We start from the raw sequence: 22,465 nt of genomic DNA, 5'->3' as shown, positions 1-22,465 counted from the left end.
GAACGTTTTCTATTGTGTTTGATTACAAAATATTTGCGTACTTCGTCTACACATTCATTTAAATCAGGGTTGCCCAAAGTGCAGCTCGGGGGCCATTTATGGTCCTTGATTTTGTGCGGTCCTCAACCACAATACAAAAATGACACCGACAGGTTTTGCCAGCTCAGTGTTAAAAAATAAACTAAATTAAAGTATTCTAAATATTAAAGTACTCATCTTTCATCAACCATATTTTTCACTTTAAATTAAATGTCATTGTGAACATCCGGTGCTCCAGTTTAGTAAACTCCACAATATAAAGCAAAAGTGACACATATTCTTTTGATGTTGCACTGAAAAACATCTAAATATAATAGAAAAACTATTAACAGAATATTATTTGCTTTTTTTTTATTATTATTTGTTTATTTTAAACAGGCAAGCCTGGTAGGTTTTATCTTTCAGATCTATAATTTTGTATACCTTAATTTTCTGTGGAAATCAGACTTATTTATTTTACTAAAATATTGTAATATTTTTTATCAAAAATAGAACAAAGGCCCTCAGTTAGTATATTTGATTTATTTATCAGCTTGTTCAACTGATCCTAAATACAGAAAATGTGCAAAAGAGTTTTTAAGCTTTGAATCTACAATGAATAACATACCTTTCATCCCCTAAAAAATGTATTTGATTTGATTTGATTTGTTCTCTTGGCCCGCAAGTACTTTTAACTCGACGGCATAACAAAAAAATAGTAGCGTCAACGGAAACGCTTTTATTTTGAAATGACGTCACCGAATGAGGATGTAAAGCAGCCGCTAGCTTGACAGAAAGTATCTTAGGCTGAGCTGGCTGTTGGTTGGGGCTGTTTTGACTCCGCTCGCTGTTCCCCATCGACGTCCTTCTCTACGTGGAAGCTGGTCGCTCTCGTCGGGGAGGTTTCCACACACCGAGGCGGAGGCTGAACACACCGATCTGCTTCAAGCAGAACCGATCAGAAGAACCCAGAATCTGCTGATCTGACGCCATGGACCCAGCCAGTCAAGGTAATTGTTAGCTTACCGAGCAAGTTAGCCCAAGTCTGCTCTCTCCCTGGCTGAAAAACGGCGTAAACAAGTTGAGAGCAGCTTGGTTTTTCACCCAGAACCCTGTAATAAAACAAAAAACCGTTTCCTCCGTGTTGTTTTACTGTTGGACCGGGAAGTTAGGGTGGGTGTTGGGAGGACGGACGGGCCCTCCGATCCGTGACAGGAACAGCAGGTGGAGAGAAAGGAGGAGGATCGAGTTACAGATGTTAGCAGCTTCCCTGCACTGATTTCACTGACATTATCAGCTGATTCAACCCAGTTTTTACCACCTGAGTCACTGGGGTCCATTACTTCAACACATCCGCTCGTTTTAGCCTCTAAATCTCGTTAAATGAGTGATGAAACTGAGACCAGGTGCTGCTGTTTGGAGAAGAGGAAACCTCCTTTCTGCTGTGTCATTAACTCCAGCTGACCTCCACACACCCCCGGAACATTCATTTTTAAACATTTATTGAACTTTATTCATAAAATGAACAAAATAAAAAACAATAGAGTGGAATATTGTGGGGGGAAATTGAGGTGTAACAGCAGGAAAGAGACAGGAAATCGAGGCATATAACTTCACATAGATAAAAGTGTTAAAAAATGTAAAAATAACCAAAATTAAGAATAATATACTGCAAAGTAGGGGCAAAATTACAATCTAAAATATTCCCAAAACAATGTGTATACACTAGAGGTCTTCAATATGGGGGTCACAGTCCTTAAAGAGGTCACAGAGATGCTGCAGAGGGTCATGAGATTTCTGATTAGACATTTTTTGTGTATTTTTTACACATTGACATGAATCCAACGTAACAAATTGATAAAAGGAGGCATAAAATAATGTATTTTAGTCAGAAATGCTAAATTCTGTTCATTTTTGCTAAAAGTTCTGCTCTTCAATTTTGTTCTGGGCATAGGCATTGTTAGACCATCACTTTTGCATTCAAAGTTATGTTTAAATAAAAACATGTAAGGAAAAATGGTCAAATTCAATCAAATTCAGATTATTTTTTAGGAACTATGATACAAAAAGAGGATTCCAGATATTTTTCTAGCCTTCCTGTTGAGAGTGGTGGTTAAATATTGATGATGGGACCAGAGATGACATCATCCTGTAGTGTCAGAGAGCCGTTACCGTGAAACAGGACTTGACTGTAGGTCACATTTTCAATTAGCTCAGCATCTTGCGTTGGCATTACAGAAATGTTCCTGTGTGTATTCTAGATGATCTAGCTCTTTATTTGAACTCTGAGCTTTCTAAAAGGTTTCCAACATGTTCCATGATCGACGTTCGAAGCTCTAAGAATGAAAGCGGCGACTTTACGTTCTGCTCTCTCTCACTGTCTTACAGCCTTTTCTCTCAACGTCGTAGAAAATCAACTTTCTCTTTAAGATCAGATCTTATGTCGCCGTCGTTCTTCTGACTTTAACACCTCACTGGTACTGAAAATAGCTAACTTTGGCTCAATAGTAACTCCTATACTTGAAAGTGGTTTCCATGGCAACTTAATTTGCATCCACTGACTGTAAAAATGTTTTTCCAGTAGAAAATGGGCACATTGCTAATAAAAAATATAAAAATCCAAACAATATAAGCAGCAAAGAGAGGAGAATGATACTTTTGTCTGTACCTAGAAGCAGTTCTGATATTTAAAATCGGGCCAGTTACAGTGGACCTCTGCCTATTTGTGTTTCATTATCTGGCAGATTTTTCTGTGGAGCGTAATTTAATTTTATTTGTTAAAAAATATTTCGCAGACTTTATTTTCTCATATCGCATATCTAAAATATTCAAAAGAAATGCCACTAAGAACGTTGAAATATCTAGATGCTATGCTAACTGACGCGCTATTGGCTGGCGATATGAATAGGATGTTTTATTTATTTATTTGTTACTTTCAGACAGTTGTTGTATGTAACTATGGCAACATGGTGTTTGTTTCTTGTTCCTTTTTTCTTTTTTTTTTACAATCAGGAGTAGCTGGTTAACATAAAAAACTTTCATTTCTAAAGAAAGTTTAATACTGAAACTGGAAAACATTTTAGATATCCTAAATAAATTCACAAAACAATAATTGTTAAGATGGATTATGACGTCTCTGTAACCAAAATTGCATTTCAGAAAATTTGACAAGGAAAACAGGCAAAAGTTTAGGACTTGTGTGGGGGGAAAAGTGCAAGCTGACCAGTTTGCTGTAACTACCAGGTGTCAAATGTGTTTTTGTTTTTGCTTGTTTTTTCTTAAAATGCAGATTTTTCAACAAAAGAAGTCATGTGATTTATTGATTTATTGCTTATTGTGACAGGCTTAAGCATATCCCCTACTCCAACATCTCTCAGACAGATTAAAAAGGGGTGGGAATGGGGCGTGCTGTGGTGGCGCAGGGTTAGCACGCCCCACGTTTGGAGGCCTTAGTCCTCGACGCGGACGTCGCGGGTTCAACTCCCGGTCCCGGCGACCTTTGCCGCATGTCTGACCCCCTCTCCTCACCCTCCTTCCTGTCTGCCTACTGTCACAAAAAATACGAGCCACTAGCGCCGCAAAAACTCTTCGGAGAAAAAAAAAAGGGGTGGGAAAAAGCAAAGGAGGTGGATTAGCAGAGCTAGCTAATAATAATTGATAGTGGCATCCAGGAGATGTTGCTGTTGAGTATCATCTCTGCTTTGATAGAGCAACAGTCTTCAGTCAGAGGCTTCTTCTGATTCGTTGGATGACTGGCTGCTACTGGAGCGTAGAAAACAAAAGGTAGAAGAGCGTGGCGTTCAGTGGGCGTGGAGGATGACCTCACTCGCTCCACACCTCAGTGTTTGCAGACAGGTTAGTCTGCTGCCAAACAAGTCCACCCATTTACAGTTTTAGCATAAATGTAATTTTTTTTTTTTTTAGCTTATTGTTAAAAAAAGGAAATCATTAAAACAATGAGTAATTCTGTTACCTGATTTGTGTACCTCAGTGTTTTTATTTAAATTTTTGTTTTTATCGGGGGTTTTCCTGTCTGGGCTGGTGACGCCTGTATACCTTACAGGTGGAGTCACTGTTTGCTGTCAAGCTGTTGGATTACTGAGCTGTCGGCAGTTAATCCTGTCGTTTCCCAACATCAGAAAATGTTCAGCTGGTTTAGCCTTGTCACAATAAATCAATTAATCTCAAGATAAATGAAAACAAACTCAATCATTTCTATTTGTAGGATTTATGGTTTTTCTCTTTCTGCCTAAAACTGGATGATGAAAGTCTTCAGTCTGTTTTTTTGGTCTCAACCAGCCTGTTTGAGACTTAATATTTCATTTTATTTGTTGTTTCTGTTGTTTTTGTTTATTCAGGATATTTAAAATGTCTTCCAGTTCCAGCGTTAAATGTTCATTAGAATTTAAAGTTTATTAATCTCTAAGAATGTGTTCTTGCATTATTATTATGCCACTACCATTTATATTGCTTGAAAATGGTCTTAAAACAACAATATTATCATTTATCGGAGTAACGCCTGAAACTCTGTCGTCGGATTTGTTGAAGAACTTTAATTACTGGCCACCATTTTCCCTGAATCTCTGGTTCAGTTTTCTTTGCTGCGTCTTGTTTTTATGTTACATTAACATTTGGTTGTGTTGAGCAGATTACAGCTGCCTGAAGCCCATTTCGATGTCGTTTTGCATTTATTGGAGACGTATTTTCTCCTTTCTTGGGTTCTGTTACCCCCTCTGACTCAACCGAAGCTGCTAAAATTAGTCTTCAGGTAAATGACTCGACACTTATTCAGTTTCGTAGAGCGGCTATCAGACCTGCATGCCTGCACTGCAGGAATCCTGGACTCAGTTCTTTAAGGTTAAGGAATCCTAATCAGTGCACACTAACAGTTTCAAGCTCTTAATCAATAAAGAATTCATTTGTTCATTAAGGCTTCAACTAATGATTACTCTAGTAAATGATTAATTGGTCGATTATTCTGATGATTAATCGATTAATCAGATTTTTCATTTAACCACAGAAGCCTTTTTATGCAATATATTCAAAGATTAAAATAAACAATTCAGTTCCTTTCTTAGTTAAGAAAACAAACATTTTAGTTTGTTTGAACCAGGTGAAGCTAAAACTACCACTTGAGGAGTTTTGGCTAAAATATATTTACAGACAAAGATGTTTTTATCTAAAATGCAAAATATGTGTGTGTGTGTATATATATATATATATATATATATATATATATATATGTACTGTATATATGTATTTATTTATTTTGTTTAATTACTGCTCTGAAATGACTTATTTTTAGACTGTGTAATCCAGTTAATGATTAATTGATTTAGTTGACGATTATTTTTAAGTATTTGTATATAATACTTATACTTGTAATCCAGATATGTCTCATTAAGATTAAAGATTTCTGACCAAGACTGGCAGCAACACACAATTACAAATCAAAACTACAGATATCAAAACCTGATGAAGATACAATACAAATAATAAAATAAAAATAACATCAATGCAAAAATAGGACTAAAATACATCATGATATTAATCAAAGCATTTAAAAAAATACCTTATTTACAAATTGATTAAGAGTGGCCTGAAATACATTAAAAGGGAGCATTTCCTTCAACTGTGAGTTGAATCAGTAAACGATAAATCACGATTAATCGTTTCAGCAGTATGGTAAGCTGCTTTCTTAATGTAGTTTCCTTTATAAATGTGAATGAAGAACATCTGGATCCTTTAAATTTTACTCTCTGTAATGTTTTCTAATCTTTTTTTTTTCTTTTTCCCATCATCCATTGCTGCAGATATCAACCTGAACTCTCCTAACAAAGGCAACAGCATGGATCGCTCAGACAACATTCCCGACGTTCAGGCGGAGGGCGCGGCGGCGGCGGCGAACTCGGCTCACCCTCTCCCACCCGGCCTGACGGAGGAAGAGGCCGAGGAGCTCCACCTTGAACTGACGAAGGTCAGGAACCAATTACCACAACGGTGTCCAAAGTAGGGGTCGCGGGCCATTTAGAAAAGTTCTTACAGAAACTACGGTAGTACCCCACAAGACCAAAGAAATTGAATTTACTGTGGCTTCCCCTGGACGCGCTGTCCCTTAACCCACCGCCAGATAGGTAACAGTAGCCTTAGCAAACTCACACTTGGACAAGTTAATGGTCAGGTGTGCTTCAGCCAGTCGTTCAAACAGCTTGTGAGCCAGATGTTCTTTACACCACATCATCCAAATATACGGCACACCCCTCCAGCCCAGACACAACCATGTTCATGAGACGCTGAAACGTTGCCGGTGCATTTCGCAATCCAAAACTCATTACAGAGTAAGAGAACAGACCAAAGGGAGTAATAAAGGCAGAAATCTCTCTAGCTCTCTCAGACAATGGAACTTGCCAATAACTGTTCAATAAATCAAATTTGCTGACAAACGGAGCTGAACCCACCTGATCAACACAGTCGTCCATGCGTGGCATAGGATAATCAGTACAAAATCTAAAACTTTTGTCAGCCTTCTCCACCAACAGACACGGTGACGCCCAGCTAGATGCAGAGGGTTCAGCAATACCATTATCAAGCATGTACCGAATCTCGCCGTCCATGACCTTCCGCTTCTCTTCAGATATCCTGTAAAAATGCCGCCGAATTGGTTGTGCCTCACCTACATCAACATCATGTTGGATTAAGTGTGTTCTACTGGGCACATCACCAAACAAACAGTGATATTCATTAAACATAGCAGTCAACTGAGCGACCCCTCCTGAGACAAGTGTGCAAATAAAGAATCCAGATTCCTCAGTGCATCAGAATTTGTCAGCCTGCCAGTCAACAAACTTTCATTAGGTGGAATTACCCCATCGTTTTCAAGTGCAGACAAGAAACCTAAACCACCCGCTGTAGTAACTGCAGAGACCGTCTTATCAACCTGCGCCTCCTCACCTTTAATGGCAGACACCCGTGAATCCCGAGTGTGATATGGTTTTAATAAATTCATGCGGTAAAGTTGTGTTGACTTCCTACACCTTGGCGTTGGCAGCAGATAGTTTTGATCTGACAGCTTGTGCAGAACCGTAAATGGGCCTTTAAATTTAGCCTGAAAGGGGAGCTGAAAAAACAACAAAGAAGTAATTAAACCAAAACAAAATCTACCATTAAGCTCCTTCTGCTGATAGTAAAGCCAAGCAGAAAAGGTTTATCTTTTCACATGTTGATACTTGAAATATTAAAATATCAAACAAATGTTACGTACGCTGGACAGCCTTTTAAATTGTTTAATTTATTATTTCATAAAGGAATCAAATTGTTTTGCATCTTTTAATGAATTTTTAATGTTTAAATGAAATATGTGCAAAATGTGGAATTCTTTTTTATTCGATTAATTGTCAAAATAATGGATAGAATAATCGATTAGTCAAATAATCATTAGTTGCAGCCCCAGTTATGAGGTTTTCTGGCTCATTATTATCTAAAACTTTAAAGCCTTTTTGGCTAAAATTCAACATTATTTCCACATTCTGGTCCACAGACACAGCAGGTTCTGGTTCTGGTGAAAATCTGTTGAACGTTTAAAAGAACTTCAGCCAAAGTGGTTTTTAGAGTTTAGCGTCTGGTTCTAAGAGAGGAGCTGCTGCAGGCTGAGCTGTGCGGTTCTGATTCAGGTGGAGGAGGAGATCAACACGCTGCGCCAGGTTCTGTCTGCTAAAGAGAGGCATGCCTCTGAGCTGAAGAGGAAACTGGGTCTCAGTCCGCTCAACGAGCTCAAGCAGAACATCACCAAGAGCTGGCAGGACGTCCAGACCTCACAAGCGTACGTACCAGTAAGCCGGTCACCTCTCTGGTTCTGGTCCCAGAGGGTTCGGCTCATAAACCCAGAAAGTATTTGTGTTGTTTGCAGATGGATCATTTTAATCTCTACCTCTCCTTTAAACAGGATTTCCTTTGTAGAATAAAAGCGCTGAGGTTATTTCAGTCTGAGAACATTGCTTTTCAGCATTTATTACTTTCCTGGAAATTTTTTCTAAGTATTAAAGTTGAAACTTTTGACTTCCTGTGCAGCTGTTGGAGAATATTACTGCGTTATTACGAAGAATCGTAATAATGCAGGCTCCATGGCTCCATGGTCTTATGCCAGTTTGGAGAACAAGAATTGTTGCCTAATAGATTTTACGAGTTTTGAAGTTATATTTTTCACCCTGGACACTAATGACGTTGCTAAAAATACTAAAGGTCACACGGAGCAGGAAGCCCAGATTATCAAGAGATTAAAGATGACGACAGCCATATATCACAAATTATAGTGTCATTGCAATATTTCCCAATATTATTGTTGTTGCAGTACTTACCAATATTGTCAGCTCAATATTTACCAGTATTTTTCAATTTTATTGCCATAGCATTATCTTTCAATAATATTGGCATTGCAAATTTCCCAATATTATCATTGTCACAATATTTCCCAATATTATTGCCATTGCAATATATTTTAAGATTGTTTCCATTCCAATATTTTTCAACATTGTTGCCATCGCATTATTTCCCAACATTGTAGTCATGCCCAATAATAATTCCCAATATCAATATTGGGAATTATTATTGGGACATTATCATCGCAATATTTCCCAGTGTATGGGAAATCACGATTTCCAAATATTATCTTCATTGCAATATTTTCTTATCTCTTGTATATTATCTGGATGCATTTAGATAGACGATATTAATCTTCACTCTGTGGAAATATTGCCGACATCTTCCAGATGAGTTAAGACTAAAGATTTGAACCCCTACGCTTTAATTCCTTCAGTCAGGAAGTTGATTTGCAGCGTTTCGGACCTGAACTGTTCGTAGCGACGCAGCTTTAGCTTAGCTGCGGCCCCCTGCTGGACGGCGTAACGCGCTCCTGTTTCTGTTTGTAGCTACGTGAGAACCACAGAGAAACTGAGCGAGTGGAATGAAAGGGTGACCAGTTCAGATCTGTGAGTTTTACCAACTGTTTGCTGCTCATCTGGGCGCCGCTGTTTGCTCTCTCACGCTCCGACTCACCCCCAGTGCCTCACTCCTCTCACCTTCTAACCATGTTTGCAGTGGCTGCTGCTAAACACCGGGTCTTATAAAGTTGGTGTGGATTTGTTTGTTAACCTGAAGCCTCCTCAGTATAACTGCATTAATCTGCTGATTTTGTTTGTAAGAAAATGTAGCTTTAAGTGTAACAGTCTGACTTTGGATCTGCTCTTCTGATGATTCTCTTGGACATTTGGTCCGACTTGTATCACGGAAGTGAGATTCTTTCTTCTTACAGTTCTAATAGTAACAGAACCGGGTCCAAATCTGACTCGTTTTTCCACTCACCCATTAGTTCACCCATTAAGGCTCGATGTGGTTCAGGAGCATCTCTGGATCCTTTAGTGTGAATCAGTTGTTTGTCTTGTTGTATCAGCAGATGACTTCCTCTCTCTGGATCAGCTGTTGGCTCTTCCTCTTAGATTGATGACATGTTTCCTTCTCTTTCCTCCCTGGACAAACTCTGGCGGATATTTTCAGCTTCTCTCTCTCAGTTCTGGTAGCAGACGGTGTTTTTCCAATCTGAATGCTGCGTTTGAGTCATCACTGTGAGCGTAAATTTATCTCCCGATTCTAATACGTCCAACTGCAGTCAATCTGACTGCTCACGGTTGCACTACCTCTAATTTGTTTGTTTTGTAGACTTTTGTTCATAAAGGTTTTGGTTGAGGTGTTGCATGTTTGGACAATCATTCCCTTCGTTTTTGGATGTTTTTTATTTTTGGAAAGTTATGATGAGTAACTAAGGCAACCAGGAGCAGCTGATCAGTGGCTCAGAGCTACAAATAGGAGCTCAAATCCCAGAGGAGATGAAAAGGTTTTATGGATGCAAAGAGTAATGATGGGCAAAGATCAAATCCCCTACTCCAACATCTCTCAGATTTAAAGTGGAGCTGCAAAAGTGAAGGTGGTGGATTAGCAGAGCTTGCCAACAACTGATGATGTCATACTGTTTAACATCATCTACGCTGCCTGGAAATGGAGCTGTTGGCATATCATAGCACCACACTTCCGTCAGAGGCTTCTGCAGATGCGTTGCAAGATTGACTGCTACTGGAAATCCTTCCAGGCAACAGCATCACAATCCACGACGACTCTTCTGAGATACTTTGATGTTTTAAGCTGAAGTATCCTTCATCTCTTAATTTTTTTTGTAAAACTATGAATGTTATTGTAATGTTCTGTGGGGTTAATGAGGATCCTTAAGTAAACAAGTAAACAAACCAACCCAGTAGAAACCCAGTACTGGAAAGAAAAGCAGAGATGTGGTGAAATTGCTTGTTCTGTTGGCCGGACAAAGCTGAAGTTAAGATAAAATTTTATTTATTTTTTTCCTGTTCAAACCTGAATAGAACCCAATTTAAGATGCTAAATGGCTTTTTCACTAGTTTTTTTTTATTTGGGAGAAAAAAATTCGCTGCAGCGTTTACAACAAACGGTCAGAATCTGCAGAATTTGAGGTCAGTTCTGGTCGGAGCTGAGACGCATTCTTCACGTCTCGGTGTGATTTATGCAAGGAGGGCAGCATAAAGGCGTGTTTGTCTTTAGGGAGTTACAGTGAGTGTTTGGACACCCTGTTTATCAGGACAGAGGAAAACCTTTAAAGGAGAACGGGGCTAGCTTAGCTTGATGCTAACGTCCAACTGCTGCGTCGTGTCCCAACTGAAAAACTTTTTTATAAACAGGATATTCAAAGTGAGGCTTGGGGCCATTTGTAGCCCCTGGACTGATTTTGTGCAACCAACAAACTTTATTTAAATTAAAATTTACTTATAAAAATGTTAGATGCATCAACATTTCCAAGCTTTCTGGTTTCCTTGTTATAGCAACTAGAACCACATCTACTCACTGACTCTAAAACACACCTTGGTGCACAAAAATCTGCTTTTAATTAATGTATTCAAAGTCAGCTAAATACAGCAAGTGTTTTCAAATAAAGACTGACAGATCCTGTTTTTATTGCTGAGAATAGATGAAATATTTGTTCAGTTTTTAATCATTTTAGCCCAGAATAATAAGCAAACTGGATGCCTTTCATTTAACAAGGAAAAAATGTGCAAACTTGATTTGAAGTTTTTTATTTTCAATTCCACTCCTACAAAAAATATCTGGTTATTTCATTTGTTTGTTTGATTAAAATAGTTCATGCTTATTGATAAGTAGGTAAAAAAGCAAAAAATTTTAGTGATTTTAGTTTTAAAAATTACTTTTCAGCTGATGGTTTTGGCCAATCTGACAGAAAGTTTGAACGTCCCTGATTTAAGCATTGAGTTTATCTGCCTGACGTGCTAATAAACTGAACAAACCAGCTTTAGATTTGATAGATGTAACTCAACAGGATGTAGCTAACTGGTCTGGTCTCTGTTTTAACATTCAGCCACCAACACCAGCAGGTGACGGTGGCTCCTCTTGTTCTGTGGTTGCACCCAGAAACCAAGATGGCTGATTTTTCTTTTGTTTGCTGTTGAGATAATTGTGGATTGTATCTGTTTGGTGAAAAATGTAGGACAGGAGAAGCAGGCAGGCATGAAGCTTTTTATTTACCGTAACACACACACACACACACACACACACACACACCCAGTGCAGGAAAATGTGTCTATATCTCTGACACACATTGTTCCCCAGTGCCCTCCCTCGCTGGTCCCAGTGACCAGACAGGACGCACAGACTGGACAAACTGGGACGAGAGGAAAAGAATGTGAGATGCAGAATGACAGATGAGGAAGAGGAGGGAAATGTGGCTATGGAGTGCCAAAAGAACTAAATAAAAATGTCAGAGAGAAATTCACAGAGCATAAGTTATAAAAACTCTGTGATTTAATTGTTACTATTTATAAAAGTTGAAAAGTAAGAACAAAATGTCACAATTTGTTCTTAATTTTCATGTTATAGTTGAAATTTTTTTATAACAGAGTGAAGAGATTAAAGCAAGCAACTAGTAAGCAGGGGTGCAAAAGTACACAAAACTCTCACTCTACAACAGACAGTTATTTTATGAAGAGAATAAAGTCGTAGTATTAGTTGGAAAAAATTCACTATTACCAGAAGAAAGTAAAAAACTATTTTAAAAAAAAAGCTTCGATAGAGATATCAAGATCTGATGTCACATTGTTTGGTTCTCGTGTTGAAAGAGACTCAGTGGTTTGCACAATCGTTTCAAAGTCCTACTGCTAAGGATGACTTGATGCTGATGTGTTGAAATATGAAGTACCTTCTTATTTTTAAAACTGATACCAAAGTATAACATCAAGATGCTCAACATACTTCAGTTTAACTGTATGGAGTATTACTTCATGCTCCTAACATTACGACTTTATTCCCGTATGAATTTATCCTAGCCTTATTCCAACGTCATCTTAACGTTTTTCCGACTTTATCCTCGTATTATTCAAACTTTGTTTTTCTGTTATGACTTTATTCTCGCATCATGAACTTGTGTCATGTTGCTACAACTAATAAAAGTATTAGGACTTTTATTGTACGACTTTTCGTAATGTTACGAATTAATTCTCACATTTTGACTACATTCTTGTAATTTCAAAAAAACCTTCTCTTGCTTTGGGCTTGAATAATTTTTCCTTTCTGAAATCAATTTGATATTTTCTCCAAAAACGTATCGAACTGTCTGGAGGCTTATATCGATTTTGCTGAATTGTTTTTAAGACACATTTGTTTTAGTACAAGCATAAAATAATGAAAATCAAGTTTCCACTGCTAGTTGCAATGTCATTCTTGGAGATATTGGTGGCCTTGATAAGATGTTTGTTGTATTGAAGTTCACATTTTCCTGTCAGTTTGAAGTAAGTGTCTTCCTAAAGTTTAGCAGCTTTTTGATCGTCTTCATGTTTTCTACCATGCGGTCTGTCTCTAGTAGGTCGTGTTGGAGAGCACAGTGGAGTCCTCATTCAGCGTGAAGGCACCCTAATAAGTCTAGCTCAGACATTTATCAGCAACATCCTCCCTTCCTCTGTTCAGAAACAATTACAGCACAGATCTGCCCAGTGTGATGCTGTGCTGCTGTACTGTAAGCTGCATTGTGCTAATGGAGGTCAGAACATACAGACTCGTCTTGTCCTTGCTTTACGTCTGTATTTGGACCAGAACCAGAATCAAAACAATGGTTTTTATGCAGTAAAAATGAGGCAGTAAATGGTGTTTTTGTTCCATTTTATCACTCCTCACTAACGAGTGAGTAAGCTGGTGTTTTGATCTGCTGAAGCATGAATCATTGAAGTATAAATGTGGGAGGATTTCCCTTCCTGCGTTTCCAGCCGTTCTGCTGCACGTTGTTATCTTTGCCCTCCCTGCTTCCTGAAACGTGGAGCTGGTCAATAAACCGCCTGTTTATTTGTCACACAGTCAAAGACCAGCAGTTATCTGAAGACAGAACGCTGATAGTATTCAGGAAAGAAAAAAAACAGACAGTTTTTAGATCAAAACTTTATTACTCAGCAGTTTTATTCAAAAGTCATGTACTTTCTAATCTTTTTGTTTTTCGTTAAATTTCAGCGCCTTGTTGACAGTAACATGGAAAGAAGGACATAACTTTAAGGCTGAAACGATTACTCATGATTAATCGTTTATTCAAATAACCGTCAACTAATTGTGAAAGGACATAACTTTAGTAGAGCTGAAACAATTAAGTGGATTAATCGTGACTAAGCAATTATTCAAATAATCATCAACTAGTTGTGTAATTAATTGTGAAAGATTGATTAATCTGAATCGATTAATCCGACTAATCAAATTGATCCAATTAATTGAATATTGAAATAATCGTCAACTAATTTTGAAATGACATTACTTCAGTTGGGCTGAGACGATTAATCAGAATTACCTGAATAATTGTGATTAATCAATTCTTCAACTGATTGTGTAGCTAATTATGAAGGCTGAAACGATTAACCGTGATTAATTGATTATTCAAAAAATCATCAACTAATTGAGTAACTACTTGTGAAAAGATATAACTTTAGTAGGGCTGAAACAATTAAATGAAATCTGAGGAATGTGCCAATTTTTTTTCAAATTAATTGTCAAAATAATCAATAAAATAATAGTTTATCTTTTTTTCATGTTAAAAGGGTGGTGAAATATGATATCAGTTGTGACAGCAATATCAATATTGGCCACCTGTACTGGCCCAAAGTTTCATATTGGTGCATCACATATTATTAAAATGTTACTTGCATTTTTTTATTTACAAGGCAGTGAGAAGAAATGTGAAAATTTTTGCTGTATCCTCAAATACTTCTTTGCTTTATTGTAGTTGGGAAAATGATTTTCTTTTTTTTTTTTTTTTTTTAGATTAAAACCGTTTTAAAACGGGGAGTAAAGCAATGGTGCCTTCACATACTTTGGTTTGCTAATGGAGTAAATAAACAAATGGTAGAAATTAGTGAATGACTGTTAAAGTTCTTACATATATATATTCAAATATAGATCTATAGATCTATACTGAGAGTTTTTCAGGTTTTAGGATTATTGTTTATTATGACTGTGTCTTCCTTTGTGTCATTATCCCGCTGTTGTGTCTTCAGATATCTGTCTGCCTCAGCCACTTTGGATGACATTGCCCACTCTGAAGCGTGAGTTAATCCTTTTTTTTTAGTTTTTGCTTGTGTTTGGCTTTGCAGATGAGCTAAGGTTTCTTTGAGTTTCATTTTGGGAGCTTTTTTCTCCATCATTTCTCTGTTGTCCATGCTCTGTTTTCTGTTTCTATTTGGTCCAGTAGTTAGCTTGGGTTCACTCAGGTTCTGGTGTTGGAGGCCATGTTATGCTTAGGGGATGGTGGACTCTAAATAACTAACATGACTTTCATTTAGGCTGTTTGTTTATTAAGCTGCAGTTTGGCAGGATGCTGAAGGTTACTGAGGATGATGATGTTGCTCAGATCTGGAGAATTAAGATTTAAACAAAACACTGAATCCACGAGGATACATCTTGGATTATATTCCAACTCTGGTTTCCTGTAACCCACCACAGTTTTGTGACATTTTCTCTCTAAAACTGCATTGAAGTTCAGGTGACTTATCCATACGATCCCAGATCACAATAAAACCTGAACTCTGTGAGCAGTTATTACACAAGTAAGTATCTTGACCCATCATATTTTTCCTAACTCAAAGCTCGATAAACTTAAATAGTTAATGGATTTAAAGTGGACGTATTATGAAAAATTCACATTTTACATGTTTTTGTTCTTCCATTTGGGTTTCTAATGCTTCTAAACGCAGTCCAAGTGCTTAAAAACCTTTAAAAACCCAACTGTTTTTGGGCAGCAAGTTTATGTTTTTGGGTGTCTGGAAAATAAGACATTTCAAAAACCTGTGGAATGTGATGTCACAAATCAGCAGGCACTGCCCGTTACCTAGCAACCCCAGCAGAACTCTTCCCGTTACTCAGCAACCCCACTGGAACTCATCCTGTTACCCAGAAACCCCAGCGGAACTCTTCCCGTTACCCAGCAACCCCAGAGGAATTCCAGCACGTTTGGTCAGCTGGTTTTACCACTGTATGGCTGTGGGAAAAGACAGGCGTTTTGTTGTTGACTTACCATCCAGAAACAACTTCCTGCATTCTTGTTGATTGTGCAGGAGTTTCCTCTTCTGCTTTTCAAAGATGAATGGTTGTATAATTATGCATCTGTTTGCAGCCATTTTCGCCTGTGAGTGTAAATGTTGAGTTGGATAAAAAGTTTTGGTGTTAGGATGAGGTTTTTTTGCTTTGTTTGTTTTTTCCATGAGTCACATGATCAACAACTGGATGTTACTACTGCTGGAAACCACAAAGAAAAAGACGACAGGAAGTCGTCTGAGGATGATGGCGTGACATTGTTTTAATGAATTACCATGTGAACAAACTTATTCACTTGTGATTCTAATTACGTTGCTATTGGAAACATTGCAATTGCTAAATTTTGTTTTTGCAACATCAGCAGAATATCTACATTTGTAATGGAAACACACCTAGTATGAGCTATACTGCAGGTGTAAAGGACTGCTGGCATGAAATATTTAGGATGTTCACATGTCATTTATTTGTCAATAAACAGAAAATTAATCACAATCAATATTGAGTAATACTGATGTTTTTCATATCATGCAAATGTAGTTTCACTCTTTACTTTGTGCAATTTCATGAGTAACTGAGGTTATCATCCCATCAACCAATTTCTCTGTTTGGCTTTTAATCCCAGATTGGAAAGTGAAATACTGCAATATTTTTCTGATTTTTGTGTTTTGCTGCTTATTGAATTAATCAGAAATGAGAACTCACTTTATTTGCTAAACATGTAGGTCAACATCTTATTGTGTTTTATGTTTTTATCATCTAAGCTCTTTGAACTGCCTTGTTGCTGAAATGTTCTACTTTGCTTGACTTGAGTTCAGTAAAAATCAGATAAATATCAGTGCATGTCCACTTTGAAGCATAAAACAAGAAGATCTTGTGGGTTAAAAACTACCCTCACTGCTGAACCCACAGCAACGTTTTCCTTTATTTGTATTTTAGTTGTTGAATTAAAACAAAGTTTGGTTTCATTATGCTAATACATGGTATTGTCATGCTTTGATGCTTTGCATGTTTAACCAGTTTGATGGACTGTTAACTTCCCCTAATAATCACTCCTGATGCTCCTGATTAATATTTGTAGTAAATGCAAAACTAAAGCTCACAGAGTAAATATTGAGTTAGAAATATGAAGGTCAATCATAATTTTTCTGACATTGTGCAGCAATTTCCCTTTCTTCAGTTACTGCTATCATTTTTGTCTAGTCTGCTTAAGCCAATGCTGCTTAGTTTGTTTTCTTTTTAAAAAGACGTTTTCATGGATTATAGAGGAAAAAACTAATAAAGTTGTCAAAATGGCACATAAACTATTTTTTTATGTATTTTGGGTATTAACTGAAGTTCCCACACCCCATTTCCTTATTTTGCTTCACTCTCCCGTCAGCCATGTTGCTAACTTTCTGTCTCCCTTTGTTTTTCCTTCGTTTTTCACGCTCTGGTTCCATCTTGTTTGTTCATCCTCGCTATTCTCTTTCTGCAGATACAAGAAAACCCAGGAGACTCTTTCTGAGGCCGGATCGAAGACGAGCGCCGCTCTCAACACGCTGGGCACGGCCATCAGCAGGAGGCTGGGCGACATGAGGTACAAACACACACAAAATGGCCGACATGACCTGACCTGCTGGTGGAAAGTTAAAACGAAGTTCTGTAGCTGGTGAAGCCCAGTAGAAAACACAAACTTATACACATAAAACCAACTAAAAGTTGGGGGTGTTTGGCTTTCAGGTGAAATTTACGGAAAACGTAAAAAATTCAAGCTACAATTATGGCTGACGAACGTATCAGGATATAAGCGTTTCTTATCAGTCTGTCGATAATTATTGATTATTTTTTGATTATAAATATCTGAAATACAGCCGACCTGATGGAGTGACCTCTGTTGTTTTTTCTTTTTAAGCAGTTAGGAGGCAAAACTTTAAACTGCTGCTGTGGCAGTTGCCCACCAGGTTGTTGCTAGGCAACCGCAGAGTGAGTGGGTTAGTTAATTCTGCTCACTTTGCTTTGCTAGCCGCTAGAGGTTGAACAGCTCAGGTGTTTCCTCTGCCTACGTCTGTGAATGTTATTGAATATTGAATATTCTACCAGATGTATTTTTGATACAGCAGCAAAAGGCGAAGGTTCCCGCAATCCAAGGTGAAACCCAACAATCACAATAGAGACAACAGCAACAAAACTTGAACATTTTTCACTGCTCTTGGGATAATTTTCCTTTGAATGGTCCGATATCGATTCATAAAAAGCTTAAATGGATTCTTCTAGTCCGTTTTTTACGCATTAATGCCATGTGACTTTTCAAATCAAAATGGCGGAAGCGGTAAAAGCACCAACAAACCTGAAGGAAGATGCCTGGAAATATTTTGGATTTTAAAAACAGGAAGACGGTAATAATTTTTTTGGCCTATTAATTATCACTTTTAAGTAGATAATAGTAAAATGTTCCTGAGCTTTTCTGGGCTTGTGTGAATGCACCTGTTAAATACCTGTTCTGATGAAAACAGAAACTGTATCAGCTGAACAGTTGGGCAAAAGCTTCAATAAGGAAATTTCACCCTAAAACCGAATATTTCACATTTTTTTCCTGTGTTTGCCACCCGAGCGTCCAGCGAGCCTCTTCATCTCTGTTTCTAACCTTCGTTGTTGCTGCTGCACGCCTGCATGTATAATTCAGATAGTTTTAGTTCTGCATGAAACTCTGAAGTCTGGGGGGTCCAAAGTGTGGTTCAGGGGCCAGTTGCAGCCCCTGGACTGATTTTGTGTGGTCCTTGAATGACACAAGTTTGTCCCACTTTAAGTTTTTTTTTTTTCTCCCCCAATTATTACAAAACGATCTCACAAATTAAAATATTTGTTACTGCACAAACTGTTCATCTTTTAAAACCATCTCTTTAATTTCATGGTAATAGGATGATGTTTATCCAGTTAGTGCACTCAAATCTGGTTTTATTAAATATTTTTCAAATAGAGTGACTAAATAATGTTTTGATTACTGAGAATACACTAAATCTTTTTCAGTTTTCTTCAGTAATGGAAAAACAAAATGATTTTTGTTTTTCCATTAAGGAAAACATGTGAAACCATTTTGAAGTAAAATTCTTATTGACTATTTCCCTTGTTCAATTAAATATTTTATGCTCAGTTTATTATTTGTGATGTGATTAAATGATTTGACCTTGTGATAAAAAGTTTGGACGCCCCTGCTTTCTAAGTGTTGCTGTAGTGGAAATATTTAAATTACCAGAGTTTTTAACGTTTTTAGAGTGAAATGAGAAGTAGAAGTTGTTTAGTTTCTCCTCCCTATTGTGTCATGATCACTTCACTTCTGCCTTGTTTTTATTCTGTTTTTTTATCTCACCGGACCGGTTCTGGTGTGAAACCGCTGCTGCTGTTTACTTAAGACCAGCAGCGTCTTGTAGATCTGAACCGTTCTTATCTTGCCGTCAGAAAACAGCAGCCGACATGTTTAAAATATTTAAATATTTGCTGTGGTTTTCCTTCATTTTAGACAAAAAACAGTGAAATTCATGACTTTACTGATTCTGGGTCTGCAGCAAACAGCTTCTGCTGTCTTATCTGCATGCCGTTCCTTTTTCTGCTGTTTTTCCGTTTTTTGTCCCGTTCCTGTTTCTGTTTGCTCTGAAGCCGTTGCCTCACATTGTTGTCTTGTTTTTTTTTTATTTTGTTTTTATTGCTGCCCGGTTTGATTGCAGAGCTCTGCCTTTCTCTAACTCCTTTAGGTAAGGCTAATGTTGGTTCAGATCAGGATATTCTTTAAACTTGGAGGCATTTTAATCTCTGCCGCTCTTTGCTTCGCTGTGTAACTCTTGGATTTTCTCCTTCCTTTAATGCTTTCAAAGTAGCAACTATTCCATTCGCCACTCCATAAGTATGCCCGCCATGAGGTAAAGTAACCGATGAGCTCCTCCTGATGTTTACAGCGTCTTTTATTTAATTACCAAGCTCGTTTTTCTTACGATTTATTACAATATCAAACTTTATATTTCTAATTAATTCATGTTTTTGCTCTTTAGAAACTCTCCAACCTTCAAGTCGTTTGAGGACAAAGTGGGAAACCTGAAGGCGAGTAAAACCGCAGAAATTCACGACAAACATTAAGAGCTTGAAATGTTTTTTTTCTTAACAGGTATTTTTATATATTTTGCTTGTTTTTACACTAAAAGTCAATAAAAAAATTGTTCATAAGCCAACTTCTCATGGTAATATGACCAAAATGAAATTAAGTTAGCTGATCATTTCTTTAAAAGAAATACATGAACAGGTTTTAGTGGCTACCGCTAACTAAAAGTTATGGTATGTTGGTTGACCTTTTATGACCTCTTCTATAACATCTTTAGAATGGTAGCGGCACAAATCAAAATTTTTGCAGCACAAACATTTTACACCAGTTTTGTAAAATTGGGAGAAGGTGGGAGGCTGGTTGACCTTTCATGACCTCTGGAAACTTTTATTAATATATTTAAAATTATAGCGGCACAAATGAAATTTTTGCAGCACAAACATTTGACCCAATTTTGTTGAATTTGTAGCAGGTGGCAGAGCTGGTTGACCTTCTGACCTTTAAACTTTTATTAATATATTCAAGGCAGTAGACAAACAAAATATGTTTGCAGCACAAACGTAGCAGAGTTGATTGACACCAATTTTTAGATTTGAAGAAGAGTGGGTGGCTGGTTGACCTTTCATGACCCTTTTAACTTTTATTAATGTGTTTAAAATTATGGCGGCACAAAATAAATTGCAGCACAAACATTTGATGCAGATTTTGTTAAATTTGAAGAAGGTTGTGGTTCGGACTTCACTTGGGTCTGTCGCTGTAAACAGTAAGCAGAAAGTGCTGAGTCAGCGAACCGTCACAATCATTAAACACTCGTTTCCTGTTCTTGTCTTCGTCTTTCCTGTTGGTGCCGCGCAGCATAAGGTGGTGGGACCCAGAGGGAACGGAGACGCCGTCAGCTCCCCGACCGACACCACCCCGACTCGGGAGCACCCGCCCTTCGAGAACCCGCCCTTCTGAACCCACCGCACCGCCTCCTCATCCTCGCTGCCATCTTCCTCACGACCTCAGACTGTACTGTTATGGAGCCCTGACCTCTGACCCCTTCAGCAACACTCTGCATTTTGTCCTACGATCTGTAAATCCTGTTATCATCTCGCATTAAAATAATAATTTTGAGTCAGAAATCAGAAAAAGAAACTAAAAATGTTGCGTTTTTCCTTCTTTTTGAACATCTGTGATCCTCACTGAAAGTTAAAAACTTTCACTTTTCCTTCTCTCACACTGTGAGCACATATTCTGTCCGTTTCCTCTTTAAATGCAGATTTTTGCTTCTGATTGAGGAAATCTTCGGTCTCAGCATGTTTGTCTCACCTCACAAACCCTGCAAGCAGCCACATCACACCTAAAGAAACTCACAAAAAACACCCAAGTTGTAAAAACTGCACCCATTTTGTATTATAAACTATTTTACACTGCTTTGCATAACGTTTTTACATAATTTTTATCAATATGTATAAATATATATGACTATATTATATCGTCGGTGGTAGTAATCAGGGTTGACAGCAGGTAATAAACACTAGTGGGTCAGTTTTTCTCAGTTCGTTACACTAATCAAACCAAAGCAACTGGGAATAAAAATAAAAACTGGTTTTAATTTCAACATTTTCTCCATTAATCCAACCCTGGTTTGTTTCTGCTCTTCTCGTCTGCTCAGATTTAGCTTAAAGAGGAAAACTTTACAGGTTTTCTTCATTTTGGTGTCAATTTAGAAATATCTCACTCTGCTTTTTGCCAACTGGTATGTGAATGTACACAAGTTAGCTGCTGCTAGCAAAAACAAACTAAATTTAATGGCTAAAAAATGCAGAAAATATGTTTGTTTTTTTCTGAGCCTGATTTAAAAAAGGAGGAATTCATTTTGTTTTGCTCAAACAAACTTTGCATTTGTACCATTTTGAAATATTTTCCTGCAGCTTTTCTCTTCCCTTAAGTGAAATGTCTTTTAAGAATTGGAACTATAACTTCTCATCAAACTGCTTTAAGTCTATTTTGTTGTTACATTTTTATTTTATTTTATTTTTGGTAGGTTAGATTTTGTTTTTCGAGAACTTGTACGCCTTCAGCTGAAGTTGCCAACGTTTGAATTGTCTGTTACAGAATTTTCTTTTCCAAATGAGAAAAAATGTGATTTAGTTGGAAATGTTTTCCCCACTGACTTAGAGGATTTAGATGAACCTTTTCTGCATTTATTTGTATTTTTGGAGACGGCCAAACGAGAACGGTGTACCTTTATCTTTTTTTGTTTTGGGTGCCAAGGGAAGTGCAGCTTTACTCACTTTTTGTCCTGTCTTCGTCTCTGACTGGAAAGGGATGAGATTTGGGAAATCATGCTGAAATAATTAAAGATCTCTGGTTTTGTTGTATATGTGTAGAGATCAATAAAGCATTCCTTTAGATGAAAACCTGATTTTGGCTCCATAATTTATGCTTTTTTTTTTTTTTTTTAGATCTGTTCTGCCTTGTTGAAGCACCATAACATAATTTCCAAACAATCTCAAGTTTAATGAATTTACGTTGTAATTATGAGAGGAAACATTTTCCTTATGGTTATTCAGATCTGGGTGAGTGTATCTTTTAAATAGTAAGAAATAAGCGTTATAAGATCTATGATATATATTTACTACCTTTTGCTACAAAGGTTCTTTTTACTTTCAAAAAGTAAAAACGATTTTATGCCCTAAATTTGTTTTTTTACACGCTTCAATTTCATTTGGTTAATTTCACCAC

General features: G+C 37.4%; 1 protein-coding gene across 12 annotated transcripts; it reads left to right on the top strand.

Moving 5' to 3' along the window:
- The first annotated feature begins 788 nt into the window (after positions 1-788).
- tpd52l2b (tpd52 like 2b) lies at positions 789-22,145 on the top strand. 12 transcript variants are annotated; one of them, XM_028011594.1, is made up of 10 exons: positions 789-1,028; positions 5,832-5,995; positions 7,689-7,837; positions 8,943-9,002; positions 14,631-14,678; positions 17,141-17,242; positions 19,368-19,394; positions 19,518-19,559; positions 19,689-19,737; positions 20,591-22,145. In XM_028011594.1, the coding sequence occupies exons 1-10, from the start codon at positions 1,010-1,012 to the stop codon at positions 20,690-20,692; spliced, it is 762 nt and encodes a 253-aa protein (XP_027867395.1). In that variant the 5' UTR covers positions 789-1,009; the 3' UTR covers positions 20,693-22,145. The 12 variants fall into 12 exon arrangements, with proteins under 12 accessions (XP_027867395.1, XP_027867394.1, XP_027867397.1 ...); XM_028011593.1 differs by having other exon boundaries at positions 19,515-19,559; XM_028011596.1 differs by lacking the exon at positions 14,631-14,678.
- Positions 22,146-22,465: the final 320 nt, after the last annotated feature.

This window comes from Xiphophorus couchianus, chromosome 24 (assembly GCF_001444195.1).
Source record: "Xiphophorus couchianus chromosome 24, X_couchianus-1.0, whole genome shotgun sequence".
NCBI classification, from domain to species: Eukaryota; Metazoa; Chordata; class Actinopteri; order Cyprinodontiformes; family Poeciliidae; genus Xiphophorus; species Xiphophorus couchianus.
The sequence above is the reverse complement of the archived record's forward strand: the minus strand, read 5'-3'. Positions and strand labels throughout refer to the sequence as shown.

Excerpts from the sequence above, each read along its gene's own strand:
- tpd52l2b (XM_028011593.1), top strand. Across the intron at positions 14,679-17,140 it reads GACATTGCCCACTCTGAAGC|ATACAAGAAAACCCAGGAGA; the intron begins GTGAGTTAATCC and ends CTCTTTCTGCAG. Across the intron at positions 19,395-19,514 it reads CCTTTCTCTAACTCCTTTAG|TAGCAACTATTCCATTCGCC; the intron begins GTAAGGCTAATG and ends ATGCTTTCAAAG.